Source organism: Sorex araneus, chromosome 2, assembly GCF_027595985.1.
Source record: "Sorex araneus isolate mSorAra2 chromosome 2, mSorAra2.pri, whole genome shotgun sequence".
NCBI classification, from domain to species: Eukaryota; Metazoa; Chordata; class Mammalia; order Eulipotyphla; family Soricidae; genus Sorex; species Sorex araneus.
Window position 1 is genome coordinate 204,919,486 of NC_073303.1, and position 25,101 is coordinate 204,944,586.

General features: G+C 44.4%; 2 protein-coding genes across 7 annotated transcripts in view; one reads left to right on the plus strand and one right to left on the minus strand.

Moving 5' to 3' along the window:
• The first annotated feature begins 2,435 nt into the window (after positions 1-2,435).
• LOC101552038 (zinc finger protein 345-like) lies at positions 2,436-22,462 on the plus strand. Of its 5 annotated transcripts, none has more exons than XM_055126616.1 (6): positions 2,436-2,787; positions 6,268-6,706; positions 7,169-7,220; positions 10,739-10,862; positions 11,694-11,789; positions 13,089-22,462. In XM_055126616.1, exons 3-6 carry the CDS (start codon positions 7,197-7,199, stop codon positions 14,675-14,677), a joined length of 1,833 nt encoding a protein of 610 aa, XP_054982591.1. In that variant the 5' UTR covers positions 2,436-2,787; positions 6,268-6,706; positions 7,169-7,196; the 3' UTR covers positions 14,678-22,462. The 5 variants fall into 5 exon arrangements, with proteins under 5 accessions (XP_054982591.1, XP_054982590.1, XP_054982589.1 ...); XM_055126615.1 differs by having other exon boundaries at positions 6,271-6,706; XM_055126614.1 differs by having other exon boundaries at positions 2,436-2,707.
• Positions 21,866-25,101, minus strand: part of LOC105943246 (zinc finger protein 883-like) — a 58,992-nt gene continuing 55,756 nt past the window's right edge. Inside the window, exon 4 of one of the 2 annotated variants that reach the window (XM_055126611.1) lies at positions 21,866-24,803. In XM_055126611.1, the coding sequence (XP_054982586.1) occupies positions 23,062-24,803 (1,742 nt within the window). In that variant the 3' untranslated portion in view covers positions 21,866-23,061. The remainder of the gene's footprint in view (positions 24,804-25,101) is intronic. The other variant, XM_055126612.1, reaches the window with a different exon arrangement.

A 25,101-nucleotide genomic window follows, 5' to 3' on the forward strand; every position in this document is an offset into this window, starting at 1 on the left:
CAGTTGGGACCTCACCCGCCCCCTCCAGGTTATCCCAAGTGAAACAGCCATTGCCGGGAGTAATTCTTGACTGCAAAGCTAGGAGTTACCACCAAGCATCACTGACTGTGGCCCCAAAGCAAAAATACAAAAATAAAATTCAAACAGGAATTTTCCATTAAATATGTACTTTATAAACATTTATCAGATACTACTATATCATAATTTCTTTATGGAAAGAAATGAGTACTAGGAAGGGCAGTTTTCATTTGGATATTATTTTATAGAGACACAGACATGAAACTAAGTTAAGTACAATTGTAATTAAGTTTTCTAAATGGTGGTTACATTAAAAAGGATTTTGAAACATAAAACAATGCAAACTATTTTCATTAGCAACTTGAAATTGAAATAGCACTTCCTGTAGCACTGTAATCCCACTGTTCATCAATTTGCTCAAGCTGGCACCAGTAACATCTCCATTGTGAGACTTGTTGTTACTGTTTTCGGCATATCAAATACACCATGGGTAGCTTGCCAGGCTCTGCCGTGTGGGCGTAATACTCTTGGTAGTTTTCCGGGCTCTCCGAGAGGTATGGAGGAACAGAACCCGGGTCGGCCACATGCAAGGCAAATGCCCTACTCACTGTGCTATCGCTCTAGTCAGAAATAAAATTAAATAAATAAATAAATAAAATAGTGAAGTGAAATAAACTAGGGATTTCTGATCATTTGAAAGACACTATCTTGGCGCCTGATCCCTCACTGAGCATCCCATAGGAACCCCCATCCCTCCCCTCAGGGAGTCTTGGGGCCCCCACAACAGCCCTGGATGAGTGCTAATGCAGGCTTCCAGCACCCACAGGGAGACACCCTGAACCATGGGACCAGCCGCCTCTCCTCAGGTACTCTGACGTTCTCAGGACTGGGTTCATCACGCTGTGTCTCCAACAGTCATGTACAGCCCATGAGCTCAGACCTCAGACTGCTCAGCACTCTGTAGACTGTGCTCAAAGGGGGTTTCATGGTGCCTCTCAGGGTCACAGGGAGTCAGACATGTGGGAATTTCATATCCCACCTGGGGTCTTTTTTCCCTTGTCCTTGCTCTGGTCCCTGTAGTAGCTGCTCAGGTGACAGAGCCTTAAAAGTTCTTCTCTGAGGCTGACTCTTCTCTCCTCAGCCCCACACCTTATAGGTGGAACTAGGAGTGGAGCCATGCAGGGTGGAGGAACATGGAATTGTTTGTGGCCGTCGCTGTCCTCCCCTCACACATGACCCTTGTTTACACGACTATCATGAGAAAGGAATTCCGACTCCTGAGGAGTACTTGGGTAACCAACGAGGGCTTCTGTGCAAAGACAGGTCAGTCAAAGCTCTGCTCTGGGGGACTATAGGGGATGTTGGGGATCAAACCCAGATGGCTGTGTATAAAAGGCAAGCACAGTTCCCACTGTTTCATCACTCCAGCCCCTCTGACTTGATATTTCTTCCCCATCACACCTGGAACTCTGTGCCAAAAGTTCTTCATGTAAATCATTTACAAAGTTACAATCATTATAGGCACCAATTTCAGCGCTGAGTTTGTCCACACACCCCCACGCACAGGCCTGATGCCCTAAGGTCCCCTCAATTCAGAACTTTGCCCTGGAGACAACATTACACCCCCAGGTTCTATCTCCATCACTGAGGCTCCATACAGAGACCATTGCAGATATGACTCATAATGCATTTCTCATTAAGGTTGATCATGGATCAACCTCAATCCGGGTCACCCCTCCTGAGACACTGAAAGTTGGGGATCAGAATCTAAATTTCCCGCTCCCATCACGTGGTGATCCCACTGAAGCTGCACTCCTGTTTTGGTGACCTTCCAAAGACACTTTTTCAACATCACAAATGCATTATTCAGTCCTCACTTAGAGAACTGAAACAGTTTTATAGGTTCAATGCCAATAATAAAAGCAAAGATTGAAAGAATTTTTTTTTACTGGAAATCACAAAATCATCCAAAAGACCACATGGCTAAATTGGAATAAAATTGATGAGCATCTAATCTTCATGAAAATATGTTATTTTCCAAATACAAATGCAAAGCAAACACCCTACCCTCTGTGCTATCGCTCCAGTCTGATAAAAAAAAAAAAAAAAAAACATTACCAGAAAAAAAAGTCTTTCTGTATGGTACGGAAGCGCTGGCGCAGAGGTTTGTGGGAAATGTAGTCTCTTACACGTCTCTAGTTTCCAGACGGACTGGCGTTCAGGCTTGTGGAAAAAGGAGTCTCCCTTACACGCCTCTGCGGTTCTTGATCGGCAGGAGAGGTAGTCTCTCCTACACGCCTCTCGGGTCTGCTCCAACACAGGCTTGTGGGAAGTGTAGTTTTTCTTACACGCCGCTCATTTCCCGGTAGGCGGGCGCACAGGCTTGTGGGAAATGTAGTTTCCCTTGCGCGGACTTTCCGTGAGTGGGGAAGAGACAGAGAGAGAGACAGAGAGGGAGAGAGAGAGAGAGCGCGCGAGAGAGAAAAAGAGAGAGAGAGAGCGCGACCGAGCGAGAGAGCGAGCGACAGAAAGGAAAAAAAATCCGAAGGGTTCTTCTGCGCACGTGCGGCCCCGCCCACATTTTTGTGCCCGGAAGTTCCCGACGCTGGCGTCCGTGTGGTCTGTGTCGCTGCAGGTGTCGCGCGCTGGCGGACTCGGGTCCCTGGGCGTGCGATCGCTTGCGGAGAAGGTGCGTGGAGGGATGTGAACGCGGACGTGAGTGTGAAGGGAGGCCCTGGCCCCGGAGCGCAGCGGCAGCGGCAGCGGGAGGTGGGGCGGGGACCTGGGCGCCGGCGGGAGGCGGGAGCGGGGCTGCAGGGGCTGGGTCCAGGGCCGCAGCTGTGGTTCTGGGCAGGGCGCCTGCGTTGCTCTCGGCTGAGCTGAGATCGATCCGTGCAAACGCTAAACGGGCCCCCAACCTCTCCAGAGGTGATACCGGAGTGCGAAGCCAGGCATAAACTCTGAGCATTGCCCGGAGTGGCCCACAGAGAGAAAATTAAACAAAAAACTAGGAGATACTGGTCCAGGCAGACTGGGACTGAGAGTGGAGGCCCCCTATCCAGTTTATTTGTGCAGCAGAGATTTTATGTATTATATTGCACTCATTTCAGGAATATATATAAAAAATGTGAATAATACCCAAAGACAGTAGAAACAAGGACCAGGAGAACTGGTTCATAGTAAAAAGTATGCCACCAAGGGGGAGTGGGAGTGAAGTTAGGAGAGAAAAGGAACCACAATGACAATAATGATCGGAAATGTTCACTTTCGACAAGACAGTTCTTGTAAAGTTGTTTATATGTTATAAAATGGCTGAAAGTAAATAAGAATTGTTTGAAAATAAATTAATTGCTATTATTTAAAAAAAGAAATAGCCTTTATATATTGTGCTGAAAGGAGTAAAGTGATATGCATGATACTCTTTAGTAACAGTATTGCAAATCAAGGTTCCTAAAAGGAAAATGAGAGATGGGGGGAGAGAGAGAGAGAGTCTGCCATAGAGGTAGGCTGGGATGGGGAGGGAGGAAACTAGGGACATTAGTGGTAGGAAGTGTGCACTGGTGAAGAGAATGGTATTGGAGCATTGTATTGTATTGTATTGTAGCAACTCAGTCAGGAGCAACTTTGTAACTCTATGTCAAGGTGATTCAATAGAAATAAAGGCAAAGGAAAAAATAATTTGTAAATTAATTACTATGCTTGCTTTTGAATCACATTCAGCGGATTACTCCTGGAAGTGATTAGAGAACTCTCTCTCCATCCTGTAAGGAAAGAATTTAAAAGCAAGGAGCCAGGGTAGAACAGTTGCATGTTTAAGGCCCTGAGTTTGATCCCTAGCACCACAAAGAACCTTAAAGGCAAACTTGAACAAATTTATTTTATCTTTAGTTTTGGGGCCACACCCATTCTCTGCTCAGGGATCACTCCGGTCAGGGCTGAAGTCCTTGCGGGGTGCTGGGGATCAAAACAAATGACCTACTTGCTATATTAACACTATATCCCCCGAACAGCTTTCTTTAGAATTTAAAATAGCAATTGCATGCTTTAGAAAAGGGATAATGAGCGATCCCTTAATAAGCATTCAGTTATCTGTGTGTGTGGGTTGGCACAGTTTGGGGAAGGGAGAGTCTTCTGTTGCTTTGTTGATCTATGTGTTAGACTGTTGATATTTCATTTCATTTCATTTCATTTTTTTAGTTTTTGGGCCACACCACTGATGTTCAGAGGTTACTTCTCACTCTGTACTCAGGAACTACTCCTGGCCGCGCTTGGGTGCCCATATTGGATGCTAGGGATCCAACCTGGGGGCAAGGCAAGCACCCTCCCCAATGTACTATCACTCCAGCATCAAGACTGTTGATGTTTTATTCTAAAGAAAGGTCAGCTAGTGTGGGGCAGTCTTGCTGATAAACAGGGTAGTGTGGGAATGTCAATGAGGGTAACAGTCCTCGGTGATGGTACTGTATTTTTTTGTTGACTGTATAGTTTGCCATTCTTAGAGACTCCCCAGAGACTGGTTGGTATATGCTCTCAGGCAAATGCTGGCAGAGGCACCATATTTGAGACAGTAGTCGTGGTAGAAACAGGTCAGGGAGAGTGCCACGGGGCCACTGAACTTAGTGGACTTTTGAGTCTCTTTGATCTTTTCACTTCTCTTAGGCTTACACAAATAGAGCTGTTTCTCCTCACTCACCAGCACTTGTGGCCACAGGGAGTAGAGGGCAGAAAGATGAGGAGGGGATGTGGGGCAGGGATGAGGCTGAAGTAGAAGCTCTGGTGGGAACAGTATGCGGGGGTGGGAGTGAGGGAAGATGAGGGCAGGGGTGACAGTGAAGATGCAGCCAGGACACTTGGGGGCATAGAGAAGGTGGGTGGAGAGGTGTGAGGGCAGGGGGAAGCACTCTTAGGGGGAGCCCAGCACACAGCCAAGAGCGGGGCAGAATGGGGCAAATAAGTCCCTCATGTGCTGCATGCAAGGCCAATGCTCTCCCTACTATACTCTTCCCAGTCTTGAACGTGCTCATTTTAGAGATGTGCAGGGAGCTTATGGGGTGCTGGGAATCACAAGCACCCTGCCAGTTGAACTCTTATCTCTGGCCCCTGTTCTTGACATTTAAAAACAGTTTTTTTTCATTTTTAAATGAAGACACTGAGGTTTATAAAGTTGGTCGTGATAGAGTCTCATGCATACACTGTTCCAATCTTACAGGGGAACTGAATGCAGGAGCTGAGGGGAGAAGGAACCTGTGCATAGGTTTTGGGTTGCAGGAATCTGAGGCTTGCGGGGTCCAGGAGGGATGAGAAAATTGGATGCAGGCCAGAGCATCACCTAAAAGGATTTGCATGTTGGGTACCACCCCCTGGCACTGCACCATCCACTGAGTACTGCTGGTACTCCAAAGCAGAAAAGCTGGGGGGTGCTGGGCAGAGGGTCCTAGCGCAGAGTGGGAACCTGGGCTGGCCAGGGACTGTTGGGAACATCTGAATTCACACCCAGGTATAGGGCAGAGCACGTTTACTTTGGGACGGGAATGATAGTACAGCAGTCAGGGTGTTTGCCTTGTATGCAGCTAACCTGGGTTTGATCTCTTGCACCTCATAGGTCCCCTTGAGCCAAGCCAGGACTGAGCCCTGAGCACTGCTGGGTGTAGCCCCCAAACAGAAAAAAAAAATGCTGTGCTTTAGATGTATTTCCAGGAGCCTGGAGATTTAGGAAGTTGGGAGCGAGAAGCTAGTCCTAGGTCTGCCTTTCTTTGCCCATTCTTCTAGAAGCATCCTGGTTGGGATTCAAAACCACACTGGCACGTGTAGTGAGCACCTTAGGGGCTGGAGCAGTAGTCCAGCGGAGAGGGTGTTTACCTTATATACAGGCGACTCAAGTTCAATCCCCAGCATCCCATATGGTCCCCCAAGAACACCACTATGCGGATCCTTGAACACAGCCAGAAGTAACCCCTGAGCATTGCCAGTGTGGCCCCAAAACCTAGAAAAAAAAAAAGAAAAATTTTAAGTGAGCATTTTAGTGACCGAAGGTGGCCTGGGGAGCACTGTGGGCAGAGTCCGTGAGCCCTAGCTGACACTGTGGATATGGCAAGGTTTTCTGGACTCTCTTCCTGCGAAGTATATCCATGTAGCCTCCCAAACATCCCTGCCCTCTGCTTGGTTGGGACAAGTTAGTTTCCAGGTCCAGGGTCCTGGAGGTCTTGGAGGGCTGTTTGACTATCAGTGACGGTTCTGTTCTCTTTGAAGCAGAGGGCTCTTCGGAGCTGCCCTGGGAATTGAAGAATCCCTCCCCTGGGAGGTGACCACAGCACCTGAACCCTCTTGCTTCATTGAAGAGCTAAGAGAATCACAGGTAGAAGGAAGCTCCACTTCGCAGTGATTGATGCTACTGCCCTCAGTCACAGCAGGTGACTGGCCCCTCCAGCACTCACCAGAGACTGGTGACATTGGAAGTTTAGATCGACAGCCCAGGCTGGAGCAACAGTACAGTGGGTGACGCATTCGCCTTGCACACGGCCAGTCCTGGTTCAGTCCCCAGCAACGCATGTGGTGCCCAAGCCGGCCGCCGAGTGATTCCTGAACACATAGACCGACACCCCAGGAGAGCTGAGCCAGGCTGAGGTGTAGCGGAGGACTCCAGCACTGCTGCTAATTGGAGGGCCTCAGGAGAGAAAACTCACTAAAGGTAAAGCTGCTTATTCTTCTTGTTTGTTTTATTTCTTTTTTGGGCTATACCCAGCAGTGCTCAGGGCTTATCTCTGTCTCTGTGCTCAGTAATCACCCCTGGCAGGACTCAGGGTGTTTTTGGGTTTTTTTTGGGGGGCGGGGGGTGGAGGGCACATCCAGCTTTGTTTAGGGGTTACTCTTCTGCATACAGGGATCACTCCTGGTGGTGTTTGAGGACCCTATGGGATGCCAGGGATCAAACCCAGGTTAGCTACCCAAGGAAGTGGCTCCGCCCCTCCCTTGGGCCCAGATCTCATACCTACAAGTCATACACTTGAGCACTGAGCCATATGCTGACCATACTCCTTCTCTGGATGGACAAGAGCATCGCACAGAATTTTCCCTCTCAGTTTCTCCTGACTAATGTGCAGAGAGCCCTTTCTTCCCCCCACTCACCCACTGACCTGTTTTTTTCTTGCAGAATCTTCCGTGTCTCTAAGGGTGAAGGAATGAAAGAAATGGATCAGTCTTTGGTGAGTAGCTTTATGAGCACCTGTTATATATTCATTATTTTTTGGAGGGTGGGAGTCAGGGACTTTACCTGACTCTAGTTTCTGAGTTTGCTCCTAGCAGAGTCTGGGGGCACCGAGGCAGCTTCAGGGATGAACCAGGACCTCCTGCATATAAACCAAGTGCTCCATCCCATTGGATGCTCTCCTTGGCCCAGTCAAAGTACTCCATCCTGTTGTACTCTCTCTCTCGCCCAAAAGTTCAGAATTTCAAACGCAAAACTAGAGATAAGGGACTGGAGCGATAGTACAGCAGGGAGGGCGTTTGCCTTGCACGCAGCTGACCCAGGTTTGATCCCCGGCATCCAGTATGGTCCCCTGAGTACTGCAAGGAGTAATTCCTGAGCGCAGAACCAGGAGTAAGCCCTGAGCATCACATATGGTCCCTAAACACCACCAGGAGTGATCCCTGAGTGAAGAACGAGGAGTAACCCCTGAGCATCACCGGTTGTGACCCAAAAAGACACACAAAAAAGCACTATGGTGATAACATGTCCGAATGTGTGAGGCCCTGAGTCTGAGTTGCTACTGTCACATGCCCCCCACCTCAGAACCGCTGGTCACAGCTATGGAGCCCTGGACTACCCCCATGGTGTGCAACCTCCAAACCACTCAGCCCCTCGAGTAGCCTTGAGGGTAGGTCTATAATAAAAAGGTAAAGTGAAATTTCTACTTCAAGGGAATCGCACCTGCAGGTAAAGAAGGCCCTAAAGCGGGATTGGGGTGTTGGGGAGGTGGGGGGGTAGCAAGGTCGTATGATCTCAACAGTTTCCCAGTGTGTGTTAGTGGATCTCTGGACTTTATTTTCTTTTATAATTTATTTACTACTTAATTATTTTTAATTGAATTACAGTGAGATACACAGTTGCAAAGTTGTTCATAATTGGGTTTCAGTCATACAACGTTCCAGCACCTGTCCTGTCCCTTCACCAGTGTACATTTCCCACCACCCGGTTTCCCTCCCGCCCCAACCCCCACCTCTATGGCAGGCAGTTTTCTCCCTCTCCCTCTCCCCCTCCCCTTTTGAGCATTATGGTTTACAATACAGATTCTAAAAGGCTATCATATGCATCCATTTATTTTCTTTCAACACTCAGTCTCTGGACTTTCTGATGCTGCATCCAAAAGACACACATTTGTTTCTCTGACCCAAATGCAGAAGGAAGCAGGAGACATTCTTACAAGCCATGAAACTTAGCTTCCATAAAAGTCCAATGCACTGGCTTTATTTTAGGCTCCTGCCAACAGTTGAGCAGAAGGGACAGTGATTTTTTTTTTTTCTTCTTGGGTCACACCCGGCGATGCTCAGGGGTTACTCCTGGCTTTGCATTCAGGAATCATTCCTGGCGGTGCTCAGGGGACCATATGGGATGCTGGGAATCAAACCAGGGTCGGCTACGTGCAAGGCAAATGCCCTCCCCACTGTGCTATCACTCCAGCCCCAGGACAGTGATTTTTAAAAAAAATCTAACATCCCCCACCCCCCGGTATATAGGTATCATACATCTCAGCCACATTGTCAGCTGCTCTCCAATGGAGAATCCACTTCATCCATTTGGTTTTGGTGTTTTTTTTTTTGTTTTGTTTTGGGTCCACACCATACAGTGCTAGAGCTTGGGATCCAACCTAGATCAGCTGTGTGCAGAGTAAATGCCCTACTGTCACTCTGGACCCTGAGTTTGTCCATTTCTTCATACCAACAAGGGAAAGATATGATTTAAAAGGGAATGTGTAGTACTGCTTTCATGGAGTAATAAATTTAACAGATAGAGCTTTTTTATTTTGGTTTTGGGTTAACACCCAGCGATGCTCAGAGGTTACTTCTTGCTCTACACTCAGGAATTACTCCTGGGAGTGCTCAGAGGATCCTCTGGGATGCTGGGAATCAAACCTGAGTCAGCCACATATAAGGCACGTGCCCTCCCTGCTGTACTATTGCTCTAGCACAGGAAAATTTAAAATTGAAGAAATTTTTAAATTTTGAGTCACATTTAGCAATATTCACGGGCTATTCCTAGCTTTGTGCTCATGTCACTAGTTCTGGGGATTGAGCCCACGTCCCTACATATAGTGCATTTGCTCCTACTGAAATACCTTTCTGGCCCAGGATATGGAAAATTTCTCCTGCAGTAGCCCTTCCTGTGTAATATACAGTACATGGTATGGAGCATTGTGTTGTACCACATACATGATAACCTTACATTACCTGTACTGCAAGCCGTAATGACCAAAATGAAAGAGAGAGGAAAGAAAAGTGGGGTTGGGGGGTGGAAGGAGAGAAACTGGGGACATTCACTGTCACCGTCACCCCTATGCTCATTGATTTGTTCGAGCGGGCACTAGTAATGTCTCTCGTTGTGAGACTTATTGTTACTGTTTTTGCATATCATATAACCACAGGTAGCTTGCCAGGTTCTGCCGTGCAGGCGCGATACTCTCAGTAGCTTGCTGGGCTCTCCGAGAGGGGCGGAGGAATCGAACATGGATTGGCTGCGTGAAAGGTGAACGCCCTACCACTGTGCTATAGCTCCAGCCCATGGTGGTGTTAAATACACAATGGTGAAGGGATCAATATTGGAACATGTATGACTGAAACCCAACCAAGGACAACTTTGTAACTGTGTATCTCACAGTGATTTATTTATTTATTTATTTTTTGCTTTTTGAGTCACACCCAGCGATGCTCAGGGGTTACTCCTGGCTTTGCACTCAGGAATTACTCCTGGCGGTGCTTGGGGGACCATATGGGATGCTGGGGATCGAACCCGGGTCGGCCGCGTGCAAGGCAAACGCCCTACCCGCTGTGCTATCGCTCCGGCCCCCTCTCACAGTGATTTAATAAAAACTTTTTTTAAGAGATAAAGCTATGGGGCTGGGAGTGAGTGCAAAGCCTGGAACCTGTGCTTTACCTGCAGCGTCACCCCCCACCACCCAAGCACTACCCCGGGTGTCACTCCTTCATTTGAGTAGCCCTTGAGCAACACTGAATGTGGCCAAAACCCAAACTAAATAAGGTAAAATGAAAGAAAAGTAAGCCACCAATCTCCCTGTTCTTTTTTTTGTTTGTTTTTGTTTTGGGGAGGCCACACCTAGTGATGATCAGTTACTCCTGACTCAACACTCAGGAATTACTCCTGGTGGTGCTTGGGGCACCATATGGGATGCCCACAATCGAGCCTAGATTAGCCATGTGCAAGGCAAACACCACCTCACTAGATTTTATCACTCTCCTACTCTTCCTGTTCTTTTAGCTAGAGCCACTGCCTTGAATGAAAGAGATATGTACTGTTATAACAGATGGATGACTGAGAGGCAGGTGTTCCTTCGGGGACCACATCTGATGCTGCTCAGGGCTTACTTCTGGCCCTGCACTCAGGCATCTCTTTTGGTGCTGAAGGGACCCTATGGGATGGCGGAGATCAAACCCAGGTTTTTCACATTGGTAAACATCCTTCCCATTGTACTGTTTCTCTGGCTCCCAGATGGTGTTTTTTGAGGATGTATCTGTGGACTTCACCTGGGAAGAGTGGCAGCATCTCGATGATGAGCAGAGGACTCTGTACCGGGATGTGATGCTGGAGACCTACAGTCATCTGGAGTCATTGGGTGAGTGACGCTCCTCCAGTTTCTGTTGAGTAGAAGCAATGTTTTTCCTCATTAGAAATATACAATATGGCGGGAGAGCTACTGAGGCCAGTAAGGCACTTGCCTTGGATGTAGCCACCCTGGATTTCATCCCTGGCATCCCATGCAGTCCTGGACCCTACCAGGAGTGATACCTAAACACAGGGCCAGGAGTAAGCCCAGAGCACTGCAAGCTGTGACCCAAAAGCCACCTGAAATGTATGATGTCCCAAGTTCGATCCTTAATATTGTGTGGCCTTAGAGTACTATCTTTGAGTACTAGTGCTCCTCCCCACCACCACCACCAAGCAGTACCACCTGGGACCCTCAGCTTGGCTGGGCCTGAGAAACACTCATGCTGGACCCGAGCTTTGAATCATCTTCCTGCACATCTGGACAGGTACCACCAAGAACGGCCCCCAAAGCTTACCTGAGCAATGCTGCTTTGGAATAAATTACTTGAAAATTTAAAAGTTAATGCTATTAACTATTAAGATTTTTATTCAAAAAGAATTTGTGTGCCCCCTGCTATTTAAAGGTTCAAGGTGATTTGGGGCTAGAGGGAGAGTACAGTGTAGGATTGCCTGTCTTGCACATGGCCTACCCAGGTTCAATGCCTGGGATCTCATATGGTAGCTGAGCACTGCCAGGAGTGTTCCCTGGAAGCAGAGCCAGGAGTAAGCCCTGAGCACACTGGGTGTGGTTACAAAACAAAAGAAAAGCAAAAAATTATGGCCCTACATGCTGCAGGTCACAATCCTCCACTGGTGTCATTTAAGCATGTGGGAAATGGCCCATATTATTTTCCAACAGGACATTCAGGAGTCACCAAACCTGAGGTCATCTTCAGGTTACAGCAAGGAGCAGAGCCGTGGATGGTCAAAGTACCCCCAGCCCAGAACATCTCAGGTAGGTCTGCACCTGCTGGGTTAGGAGGTTAGAGAGAAAGCAGAAAGTTGTTGAGCCTACTGAGTTGCTTCTCTCCCCATAGTTTGCCCATGTTCAGACAGTCTGCATGTACAACATGTCAGCATTAAGCAATCTCCGAATGTGGCAATAAGTTATAAAACTTGACTACAGAGTCTCTTGGACTTAGCCCAAATATAGTCCTTTAAAATCCCAACAAAACCCAAGAGCTTAAGAGATCTGTCTTGCATGTGGCCAGTTCTGCCGAGACCCAATTTCCCTTGTATATGGTGTTCTGAGCCCTGCCAACCACTGTGTCTCTTATCAGTGGTCTCTGATACACACTGATCACTACCAGGTATGGCCCCAAAACCAAACCAAACAAGCAAAAAAACTCAAGCCCCTACAGATACTTACAATTATACCCCAGAGGGAAGTAAAAACATTTCTAGGTGTTTCTAGATGTTTTCACTTCCTCCTATATATAGAAACTCTGTGTGTGTGTGTAGTGCATATATATACACAGTTTCACCATATAATTGTCTCAGATTTTAAGCCCATTTTTTTGTTGATGCAAAACAGTATGACAAGATCTTTTTATTTTTTTAAATTGTGCTTATATTAAACAGGGTGCTGCAATTAATAAACTTAGGTGGTCAAAGCCTTGCATGTAAAGTTTTCTCTTTTGGGGGGGCTGATAATGCAGTGGGTAGGGCGTTTGCATTGCCCTACCTGCTGTACTATCACTCCGGCCTGCTTGTAAAGTTTTCAACCAGAGAATAAGTGAACTTAACTAAACATTTTCTCATAAAAAAGTAAAAACCTAGTACTGGAAAGATAGTATAGGGGGTAGGGCACTTGATTTGCATGCAGCTGACCTGGCTTAATCCCTGAACATCACCAGGAGTAATTTCTGACTGTCGAGCCAGGAGTAACCCCTAAGTGCCACTGGATGTGGCCTAACAACAAAAACCAAAAAGTAAAAGCATAAGGTAAAAACGTGATTTGACATCTAGACTGCTAGTATTTGTGATTCTAATTCTTAAGGTGAAAGAACCACATTTCAAAATCAGTGCCATAATTTTGTAATATCTTCATTTTTTTAATATTTTGTGATTCTAGTATTTAGACATAATTTTCCATGTGTCTCAGATGTAACAATTGTTTTGATTGTGCATTAATGGATTGGGAACAACCAGAAAGATTGGAGCAGAAATAGTAAGTTATATTAATCAGTGGAAAACCATCCGTTAAGGAAAACAATTATCGAGACATTTAACTTGAACTCAATTCCTATTTCAGGCCCAACTATAAATACTGGAAACTATTCCAGAATGTTGCCGGAGGTGTATGATGTATTTAAGAACAAGTTTCTACTACTTAAGTCTGATGAGATGCATCCTGCAGAGAAACCTGAGGGCTTTAATTCAATTGGAAAATCCCTTGCTTTTGAGGACGAACATCATCCAAGCAGTCAGAGTGCGAATGCTATTAAGAAATCATACCTCACTCACATTCAGAAAACCGAGGTAGGAGAGAAAATATCTGAATCTAATGTATATGGTAAAATTCCCTACAAAATGTCTAGTGTTGTTAAATATCAAAACATATGCACAGGTGAGAAATCTTATAAGTATCAGAAAACCCCTCAGTCTTCAACCCTTAGACATCAGAGAACTGACTCAGGACAGAAATCCTATAATTGTAAAGAATGGAGGAAAACATATTCACCACAGTCCTGCCTCACTGTGCACCACAGAATTCACACAGGAGAGAAACGCTTTGAATGTAAAGTGTGTAGAAAAACTTACTCTTGGAAGTCATACCTTGCTGTCCACCAAAGAATTCATGCAGGAGAGAAACGCTTTGAATGTAAAGAGTGTAGGAAGACATTCTTTTCAGGTTCGAACCTCATTGAACACCAGAGAATTCACACAGGAGAAAAACCCTTTGAATGTAAAATATGTAGGAAAACTTACTCCCGGAAGTCATACCTCAATGTACACCAGAAAATTCACACAGGAGAGAAACGCTTTGAGTGTAAAGTATGCAGGAAAACTTACTCCTGGAAGTCATATCTCACTGTCCACCAGAGAATTCACACAGGAGAGAAACCCTTTGAATGTAAAGAATGTAGGAAGACGTTCTTTTCAGGTTCAAACCTCATTGAACATCAGAGAATTCACACAGGAGAGAGACCCTATGAATGTAAAGTTTGTAGGAAAACTTACTCCCGGAAGGCATATCTCACTATACACTACAGAATTCACACAGGAGAGAAACGCTTAGAATGTAAAGAATGTGGGAAAACTTACTTTTCAAATGCAGACCTCACTGAACACCAGAGAAGTCACACAGGAGAGAAACCCTATGAATGTAAAGTATGCAGGAAAACTTACTCCCGGAAGTCATACCTCGCTGTTCACCAGAGAATTCACACAGGGGAGAAACTCTTTGAATGTAAAGAATGTAGGAAAACTTTCTTATCTGGTTCAAACCTCATTGAACACCAGAGAATCCACACAGGCGAGAAACCCTTTGAATGTAAAGAATGTAGGAAAACTTTTGCCTCTAGATCAAATCTCAATGCCCATCAGAGAATCCACACAGGAGAGAGACCCTATGAGTGTAAAGAGTGTGGAAAAACTTTTTCCTGGAGGTCACATCTCATTGAACATCAGAGAAACCACACAGGAGAGAAACCCTATGAATGTAAAGAATGTAAAAAAACTTTCTCTTGGAAGTCAGCTCTCTCTGACCACCAGAAAATTCACACAGGGGAAAGACCCTACGAATGTAAAGAGTGTACGAAAACTTTCATCTGGAAGTCAAACCTTATTGAACACCAAAGAATTCACACACGAAAGAAATCCTATGAATGTCAAAAATGAAGGCCAAACTGAGGACATATCTCATAGAACTCATGGGAGAGAAACCTTATGAAGGTATAGAACATAGGGAATCTTTCTACACTAACCATAGTAAAATTGGGCCAGAGCAATAGTACACAGGTAGGGTGCTTTCCTTGCACACAGCCAACCTGAGTTCATTCCACGGCACCACATATGGTCCCCAACACCCACCAAGAGTGATCCCTGAATGTAGAGCCAGGAGTAAGCCCTGAGCACAGCCAGGTATGACCCTTAAAATTAAAAAATTCTATAAGAAGTTATTTCTCTAAATTTTAATCACATAATTCACAAGATATAGAAACTACGGATGGGGGTAAGGGGGAGTACTTGCTTCACTTTCTCCCAGAAATCACAATAGTACTCTGCCAGTAGTACACTGATCATATATACACCTCAGTCAGTATTCACATAGCATAGGAGAGGAACCTTATATATGTCAATATATTAATATAGAGAAATTTGTTAAGTTAGTGACACTCCTGGCACAAATCTGGAAAGAAAGCTGCTGCATGCACCCTCATATCACAACTATTCTCAGCTTTTGAGAAGCTTATCCTGACATGGCACAAATTCTTCAGTTGAATGCCATTGGTGAATTACTGCAGTTTTTCTGCAATGAACAACAGATTACTAAGCATTGTTGTTTGGGGCACTATGCTCTGGTATCTCTGCAATAAAGATGACTTTATGATACTGACATGACTTGTAAACTTTTATTTATTCATTCATTATCACAGTGTATCTGTTGATTTTCATTTTTGTTTTGTTTGGGGGACACATCATTGGATGCTCAGGGCTTACACCTGGCTCTGCTCTGAGGAATCACGCTTGGAGGGCTTGGGGGACCACATATGATACCTGGTGCAAACATACCAGTTGCCTCTCCTATCTGTCCAGCCCAATTTTCAAAGTATTCCTAAGTAACAGTGCTGAAGAGATGGTTCAGTGGGCTAGAGTACATACATTGCATGCAGGAAATCCAGATTCAGTCTCTAGCATTGCCTATGGTTTCCTAAGCACTGGCAGAAGCAACCTCAAAGCAGTAAGCCAGGAGTCTTTGAGTACCCCAGGATATGAGCAGAAAATGAAATAACCAATTATTTTGTTTTCTAGTATAGTACTTTCATTATATTGAATAGTATTTGACAATTCCTGAAATGATTTATACACTCAGTCCACATGTATAATGTAAGTTATATAACTTCTAATACTGATTTTTAAGATATTTAGAATAATTTGATGTTTTTGTAGTTTGTTAAATATTTTTACTGCTGGAGTTTTAGCGTTTTTTACATAAATTGCTGTCTAATCTTAAAGACATTTATAATTTGAACTGATTATTTGTTCTTATTTTTATTTTGAATCAATATTACAAACTATGAAACCATTTTTGTTTTCTTAAGATATACAGGTACAAAGCTGTTGGTGATTGGGTTTCAGTCATACAGTTTTCCAACACCCTTTCCTTCACCAGTATACATCTCCCACCACTAATGTCCCCAGTTTCCCTATGGTCCCACTCCCAGCCTCTATTGCAGCATTCTCTCTCCCCCCTCTCTCCCCACCCCCCATCCATGAGATGCATGCGCTATACTGATAGGATATTACCAGTTCGTTGATTAGACAGGTATAATTATCCACATCACCTGAGAATTCAAGTACTGTGGTTTTTTATCCATTGGTTTTAGGTTTGGGCTACATCCAGTGATGCTCAGGGCTTACTCCTGCCTCTATGCTCAGGGATCACTCCTAGAGGCCTCAGGGAACCATATGGGATGCTGGGGATCAAACCTGGGTAGTCCATCCATGTGCAAGGTAAACACCCTCCCCGCTGTCCTATTACTCTGCACTCAGGTGTTCTTATGTTGTTTTCTTCCAGGGGATCAGTGTTCTCTAGTATGAGGTCCTACATGGTCCTCTGCCTAACACATCATCATTAATTCTTTAATGAGAAAGTATTAATTTTCCCCAAGTCCTTTTATTTTTGCCCAGGCCACAGACTTTGACTCTTATCTTGTGCTTAATTTGGTTGGTATATAGGGGGGACTACTCAAAACCTTACTCAGGCTGAACCAGCAGTACAACGGTAGGGAACTTGGCCTTTCCTTTGTTTTGGGGGGCCATATCTGCTGATTGTCAGGGGCTACTCCTGGCTGTTTGCTCAGTCATCACTTCTGAGAGTGCCTTGGGGATGAGGGGTATATGGGATGCCAGGTGATACCAGGTATCAAACCCATTGACTGTATGCACTGCAAGTGCCCTACCCACTGTACTCTCTCTGGCCCCCAGCACTTGGCCTTTCACTCAGTTGACTCAGGTTTGATCCCTGACACTGACACACACACACACACACACACACACACACACACACACACACACACACAGTTTGAGTACCTAACTCCCAGTAAAAGAATTCGTAAGCCAGGAGGCTAGAGAGATAGCACAGTGGACAAGACCTTGCCTTGCATGTATCTGATCTGGGTTCAATCACTGGTACCTGATACAGTCCCTGAGCCCAGCTAGGTGTGCCATTCCCAAACTAAAACAAAAAACAAAGACTTCACAAAGCAAAGCCATTAAGAGAAAAAATACAAAAGGACCAGTGTCTGTGATAGAATAAGAACCAATATACTTCGAAAGAATCATTGATTATCAATATATTTAAGAGATTTTGTAAAATACTTTAGACATAATCATAAAAATAAAAACCAGCACCAGAGATTGTATGGGTGCCTGCCTTGCACATGGCCAACTGGGTACCAATCCCTAGCACCCTCTTAGGTCCACGAAGTCCCACCAGGAGAGATCCCTGACTGCAGAGCCAGGCCTAAGCCCTGAGCACTGCTGGGTGTGGCCCAAAAATGCAAAAACATTGGCAGTCTGCAGTGGTAGCAAGCCAGTGGCAGCCTGCTGGTGGCAGCCCAGTCACCACCAGGCAGTTCGCAAAGTGGTGGTCGACCCGCGAGGCCAGTGCAAAGAGACAGACATCCCTCACAAGTCTGCAGGTGCAACTTCCCACCAGCGGACCCTGAGGAGACGCCCCTTGACAGCGGGCCCAGTGTTAACTGAGTCACTGACCCGGAACACCACCAACACCACTATGCCAGGAACTCCAGCAACAAGGAGCCATACAGAAATGGCAGCCTGGGGCCGAAGCGGCAATCCAATTGGGATGGAGCTTGCCCTGCACACAGCTGACTGTTGTTTGATCTCCAGCACTGTAAAGAATGTGTGTTTGTGGGCTTTCTGGGTAGCTCTCCTACGGCTCACATTCGGTGCTCTCAAGTCGCTGTGTATGGACAGAATCGCGATGGCTATAGGCGATGGGCAGGCAAAGGAAGAACAAGGACCAGGCTGGTTGCTGAGTTTATCTCTTTCTCATCTCTCGCACTCTTCTTTCCTAGCTCTTCATTCCTCCATCCCCACTCTCCAGATTCTGCCCTCTGGATTCAGACTCTCACTACTTCTCTTGGATTCTGACCTGACCCCCACTGCTTCTCTTGGATTCTCAACCCCCTCAACTTCTCTCTCCACCCCTATTTATCTCTCCACCTTGCCCTCCGGGCCAAAGGTCCACCTGGTCTGGAAGCAAAACCAACATAAGGAAGCCCTTCCTGACGGCCCATGGGCAAAATACCACTTAAGGTGTTTTTCTCCTTTAGTTTTTTTTGTATGGACACAGTAAGAGATAACATTGAGGCTTATAGGGTAGCTCTCCTGGGAACATCTTGCCAAGACTCAGACTACAGAGCTCAGGCCAGATTAATCATTCCTAACCCTAGCAGGGTCCAAATCTAGTTATTACTTTTTGGATCATGACAGCATTTGTCCATGACTAAGCTCTTAACTTAGAGTTAAGCATTAGGCACTTTGGCCAGGCCCATCTCGATGCTAGGGTAGCACATAACTCACCGCTTGCCCTGGGTCTATCCAGTCCCTCATCGGGATCCTTCTTTTGGGGGTGCTAGGAAGTAAGGCAGCTGAGGCTTAGGTTGAGAGGACAGATGCCCAGGAGGAAAGTATCATTTAGAGTCAAATGACTCCCACATAACAAAAGCATAGCATTTACTACTGTCTTCCTTTGCCCATACAAAAAGGACATTGCTCTGAATATACTATACAAAGAACTTAGGGAGAAGAGAAAAATAATATTTACAAGTCAACCGAGCACAAAAAAGATAAGTTACAAATAAACACAGAAAAAAAGGAGCACTGTGATGGAACAACCCAATAAACCTAAACTACCCAAGCCTATGTTATCCTGCACAGCACCTCCACAAATGATCCCTAAACAGAGCCAGGAGTAACCCCTGAGCACAGCCCTCAAATAAATTCCCAACAACAAAAGCAGCCTTCAGGTGGCGCCATCAGTGGAATCATGTCCCCTTCAAGGGTGATGGGGAATAATGCCTCACATGGAGAAGCAGGGAGGGCGCTTACCTTGCATGCAGCCCATCCAGGTTAAATTCCCAGCATCCCATATGGTCCCCGAAACCTCCAGAAGTAATTCCTGACTGCAGAGCCAGGAGTAAGCCCTGAACATTGCCAGGTATGGCTCCCAGACAAAAGCTGAGACAGGCACAGGAAGATGTTGGGGAAAGGGGGTGTGACGGGACAGGATGGGGATCCTTCCACACCCAGAAACCACACCACCAACTCTCCCAGGACTTTCAGAGATAGAAATCTCTATTTCTATGGCTTCTTCTAAAAACAAGGCTTTTCTATAATCATTTGAGAACAGAATCAGATTCTGTGTTAAGCTCTAATAATGAAATGACATTCCTTTTTTGTTTGTTTTTTTTTTTTGCGTTTTGGGTCATACCCGGCGATACACAGGGGTTACTCCTGGCTCATGCACTCAGGAATTACTCCTGGCGGTGCTTGGGGACCATATGGAATGCTGGGAATCAAACCCGGGTCAGCTGTGTGCAAGGCAAATGCCTCACCCACTGTGCTATCGCTCCAGCCCCTAATAATGAAATGAAATAGAAGGGCTCAGTTTTTTTTAATCATGCAAGAAATTCGTATTTATTGGGTTTCTGGGAGGGTGAGGCGACAGACCCCAAGAGGTACCAGGGCAATTCACCAATTAACTTGGGATGGTATCAATTCCTGACACATCTCCCGGGTGTGTGTGTGGGGGGGAAGAGGGCGGGGGAGGGGTTTTGTCACTTTTCAGAGGAATACTAAGATGTAGTTAGGAGGAAAAGTGTTTCAAAGTAAAATTAAAGTTACGATGTCCAGGGCTGGAGCAATAGTGCAGTGGGCAAGGCACTTTCCTTGCACATGGCCAACCTGAGTTTGATTGCCAACCCCACATACAGTCCCCTGTGCTGTGCCAGGAGTGATCTCTAAGCTCAGAATCAGGAGTAAATCCTGAGTAAATTTCAGCCACTGGGCATGGCTGAAAAACAAACAAAAAATTATGACTCCTTGGAAATTGTGGCAATGTTATTGTTTTTAACAAGTAGTTATTAAATATTTAATAGTTATATGGTTATTTATTAGTTATTAAAACTAATCTCTTCTTATTCTTAATACTCCCCCCCTTTTTACTGATTCACTGTGAAGTACAGTAACGAAAGCTATCATGTTTGAGCTTTGATCAAACAATCATCACACAGGATGGTGTTTACCCATCCCTTCACTAGTGCACGTTTTCCACCACCAAAATCTCCAGTACTTCCCCACCCACATTCCACACCTTCCCCTGCCTATGTGGCAATTTGCACAATACTCCCTACTTTGGTTACATCTGTTATTTTGACACCAGCCTCACCACCAAACCTGCTGAAAAGGCAATGCTAGATGTTTTGTATTGCTTGATATGGATAAAATATAATGTTGCATGGCCGGTCTTGCAGAATTCCTGGAAGAATTCTTCTAGGAATTCTAAAATTTTAATAATTAGGATCTGGAGAGATCTCTGCAGCCAAGCTGCTCAGTTCCAAGATTCGTGTGTCTCTGGATCATGGAACTTAAGTTGACAGTGGCCGTATGTGGGCGTCACCTCAGAGTCCCAATGGGGTGGGGGGAAGGAGAAGGGCCAACTTGTCTTCTGTCCCGTGAGGCCTGTTGTTTGCCACCACCACCACCACCACATACCTGGAGCTTTCGCTGAGTTCTAGAAGATGGTGACTGCTGGGATCCCTAGGGGGCAGGTGGAGGGACGGCACCTGTTCCCATCTGGAGTGGCCTATTGCAAAGTTCAGAGCCATTTCTGTAGCAAGTTGCTTGAGTCCAAGATTCGTGTGTCTTAATACATTTTTTAAAAACTACTCCTGCACTAAATTCCAAAGCTCTGGTTTACATTTCAACTTTATTTAAAATTATATGTATTTCTTTGATTCTAGTTTTTTTTTTTTTGGACCACACCCAGCAGTGCTTAGGGCTTACCTGGTGGTGATTGGTGAACTATATGTGGTGCTAGGGATTCAAACCAGGTAAATCTGCATGCAAGGCAAGCATCTTACTCCTGCACCATTTCTTTAAACCTTATGCTCATCTTTGGTAGAACAATTTTGGAAATATTATTATTGAGATATTTTGAGCACATCGAGTTTTGTTCAGTGACTTCAGTGTTGTGGCATACTCAGAACCAGTGTATGCTGGGGCAGAATTCTATGTGGTCACTTACTGGCCTCAGTGGCCTCATTTGTCTACTTGGAACTTCTGCATGTTATTTACCCTAGGAACTGATAATAAAATGTTTCCTTGGGAAAGAGGGATGATGCCAGGGAAAGTTTAAAAATGCACCAAGGAATAGAAAAACTCCACAGTAAAGCACTTCCCTAGGTTGAATCATTAACTCTTCATGATTCCTTGAATACCAACCAGAGGGAGTAGTTTGTGATTACCTAAGTTTTAAAGATGTTCCTTACAGAGCAGCCAGAACCATAGTACAATAGTTTGATGAATGTTGAAAAATTGGGTGTCTGAAACTCAACCTCAAGCTGTAAATCACGGTGAATTTTAAAAAATTAATTAAAAATACATTATGGGACTGAAGTGACAGTATAGTGAGGAGGGTGCTTGTCTTGCATGCGGCTGACCCAGGTCTGATCCATGGCACCCCATATGGTTCCCAGAGACCTCCCAGAATAACTCGGGTATAGGTTAGGTACAGACTGAGCATCACTCGGTATGGCACAAAAACAAAGAAAACAGTCATATAAACTTTCAATATAATCCTTCACAATTACAAGATGTTTAATATCTAAGCTCCCATACAAATCTAGTAAGTTAAAAGGACTTTTTCATCTTGGGTCAAGTTAACGTTCTCAGGGGCTGCTACTGGCAGTGCTGGGGTCTAAACAGTGATTCTAGTCTTCCACAAGAAGTATGCACTCCAAAGTTAAAATAAAAAAGAAGTATGCACTCCAGCACTGTATGCCATTCCTCCAACCCCAATGTTGTAAATTTTGTTGGAAACTTTTATAGACAAAGTATATTTGAACTGCACTTTATTTTCAGTATGTATGTTATCTCTGCCCAACAGTTATTCTACATGTATTTAAAATTTTTTTTTCTACATGAATTTTCTACGTAAAGACTGCACAGAAAAGCCTGTCCCAAACTTAAGAAATGTTGTAAAAAAAAAAAAATTGGGGGCTGGAGCGATAGCACAGCAGGTAGGGCATTTGCCTTGCACGCGGCCGACCTGGGTTCGAATCCCAGCATCCCGTATGGTCCCCTGAGCACCGCCAGGAGTAATTCCTGAGTGTAGAACCAGGAGTAACCCCTGTGCATTGCCGGGTGTGACCCCCCCCCCAAAAAAAAAAAGAAATGTTGTGATGACGATGAACTGGTAGTGTTTAAGGTAAGTCACTCGTGGAGTGGCTCAATATATATTTATTTATACCCAATTATATTAGAATACTGAAGTTGAATTACAAAAAACTGCTGTCCCCAAATAATCAAACCTGTTTTGTTGCATGTTGTTGTCTTCATCCTGTAGCCTTCAAGGTCAATCTGGGGCTCAGCTAAATCCTAGAACCACAATACATTTTAAAAAATCAGGAAATATTCATAGCACTTTTTTAAAAGAGCATTCATGAAAGTAATGTTCATTCTTATATTTTCTATTTCCCTGGTTACAGCTAAGCTACAGGGTCAGGCATATAGGAAAGAGGAAGAATGACAAGGAAGAGTGGTTTGCCCAAAAAAAAGTTTCATTTTGGTGAAAACATGGTCAGTTTCTGCAATCTTGATTTACATTCCAGTGTGAGCTACTATGTATCTTGAGGCTCTACTTAAGGACAAGTTTTCTTACATTCTTTACATCCGTAAGATTTCTCCCGTGTGTGAATTCTCCTATGTAATGAAGCTTGACTTCCTTCAATGTTTATCTGCATATTTTACATTCATAGGATTTCTCTTCTGTGAATTCTCTCATGATGACCAAGCCCTGATTTCCAGGAGAATGTTTTTCTACAGACTTTACACTCATAAGGTCTCTCACCCGTGTGAATTCTCTCATGTTCAGTGAGATTGGACTTCTGTGAGAAGGTTTTCCGACATTCTTTACATTCAAATGGTTTCTCTCCTGTGTGAATTCTCTCATGTTGAGTCAGGCATGATTTCCACAAGAAACTTTTCCTGCAGTCTTTACATTCGAAAGGTCTCTCTCTTGTGTGCATTCTCTCATGATCAGTGAGTCTTGACTTACACGCAAAAGTTTTCCTACATTCTTTACACTCATAAGGTTTCTCTACTGTGTGAAAACTGTGATGTAGAATGAGACCATTTCTTCTGTAGAAAGTTTTCCCACATTCTTTACATTCATAGGGCTTCTCTCCTGTGTGAATTCTCTCATGTTGAGTGAGAAGTGACTTCTTTGAGAATGTTTTTCTACATTCTTTACATTCATAGGGCTTCTCTCCTGTGTGAATTCTCTCATGTTGAGTGAGGCTTGACTTCCATAAAAATGTTTTTCTACATTCTTTACATTCATACAGTTTCTCCCCTGTGTGAATTCTTTCATGTTGAGTGAGGCTTGACTTCCATGGAAATGTTTTCCTGCATTCTTTACATTCATACAGTTTTTCTCCTGTGTGAATTTTCTCATGTTCAGTGAGGCTTGACTTTCGTGAGAAAGTTTTTCTACATTCTTTACATTTATAGGGTTTCTCTTTTGTGTGGTTTCTCTCATGTTTAGTAAGATCTGATTTCCTTGAAAAAGATTTCCTACATTCATTACATTCATAGGTCTTCTCTCTTATATGAATTCTTTTGTGCTGAGTGAGGTGTGACTTCCTTGAGAATATTTCCCTACAATCATTACATTCATACAGTTTCTCTCCTATGTGAACTCTCTCATGTTGAGTGAGGTGTGACTTTCTCGAGAATATTTTCCTACATTCTTTACATTCATAGGGTTTCACTCCTGTATGAATACTCTCATGCTGAGTGAGGTGGGACTTCCTTGAGAAGATTTTCCCACATTCTTTACATTCATACGGTTTGTCTCCTGTGTGAATTCTCTCATGTTGAGTGAAATGTGACTTCCTTGAGAATATTTTTCCACATTCCTTACATTTATAGGATTTAACTCCTGTGTGAATACTCTCATGTTGAGTGATAATCCTTGAGAATATTTCCCTAAATTCTTTACTTTCATATGGTTTCTCTCCTATATGAATTCCTTGGTGTTCAATGAGTTTCTGTGTTTGGGATGTTTTTTCATATTCACTACATTCATGTATTTTCTCTAGAATGTGTGTTCTCTGATGTATATTGAGGACTGGAAACTGACTTCCTCTATGACATTCATGAGGTTTTTCACTACTGTGCATTTCTGGACACTTAGTGATATTAGCTATTTTTAAGAATGTCTCATGGTCCTCAACTTTCTTTAGAGGGTGGATCTCATGAGGGTCAATAGCCAGAAACCTCCTCTGGCACACGTCATATTTTGCAGGCATCATGACAGAACAGTTTCCACTATTTACCATCACTTCTGAAAAGTGGATAGATCTAAAATTTAACATGATGTTGAAATTTCTCTCATTTGTTGCTTCTTTTCTTTTGGTGATTTTCTCTTGCCAAAATTGTCTACATTGATTTCTCTGAATATGCTGAAGCAAATCATGCTTAGGCTGAATATCTAAAATGAGACAGAGACACAAACATTAGGAAACATCGACATGTATCTTGTGGTTTACAATGCATACATAAAGAAATTTCTTTTCAACAGAGGGACAAAATATTTTTTGAAGGGTATTTTTATTTTTCTTCCCCCCCCACCCTGAACTGGGATCAGTTGCATGCAAGGCAAACATCTTGTTCATGTACTAACTCTTAGTCTCTGATTTAAAGTTTTGAGGTTTTTTTTTTTTGGGGGGGGGCACACCCAGAGGTGTTCAGGTGTTACTCCTGGCTCTGTGATTAGGGATCACTCCTTG

Bases quoted from the DNA above. Each gene is read 5' to 3' on its own strand.
- LOC101552038 (XM_055126616.1), top strand. From the start codon at position 7,197: ATGAAAGAAATGGATCAGTCTTTG. The intron at 7,221-10,738 runs GTGAGTAGCTTT...TCTGGCTCCCAG, and splicing joins AAGAAATGGATCAGTCTTTG to ATGGTGTTTTTTGAGGATGT. The intron at 10,863-11,693 runs GTGAGTGACGCT...ATTTTCCAACAG, and splicing joins CAGTCATCTGGAGTCATTGG to GACATTCAGGAGTCACCAAA.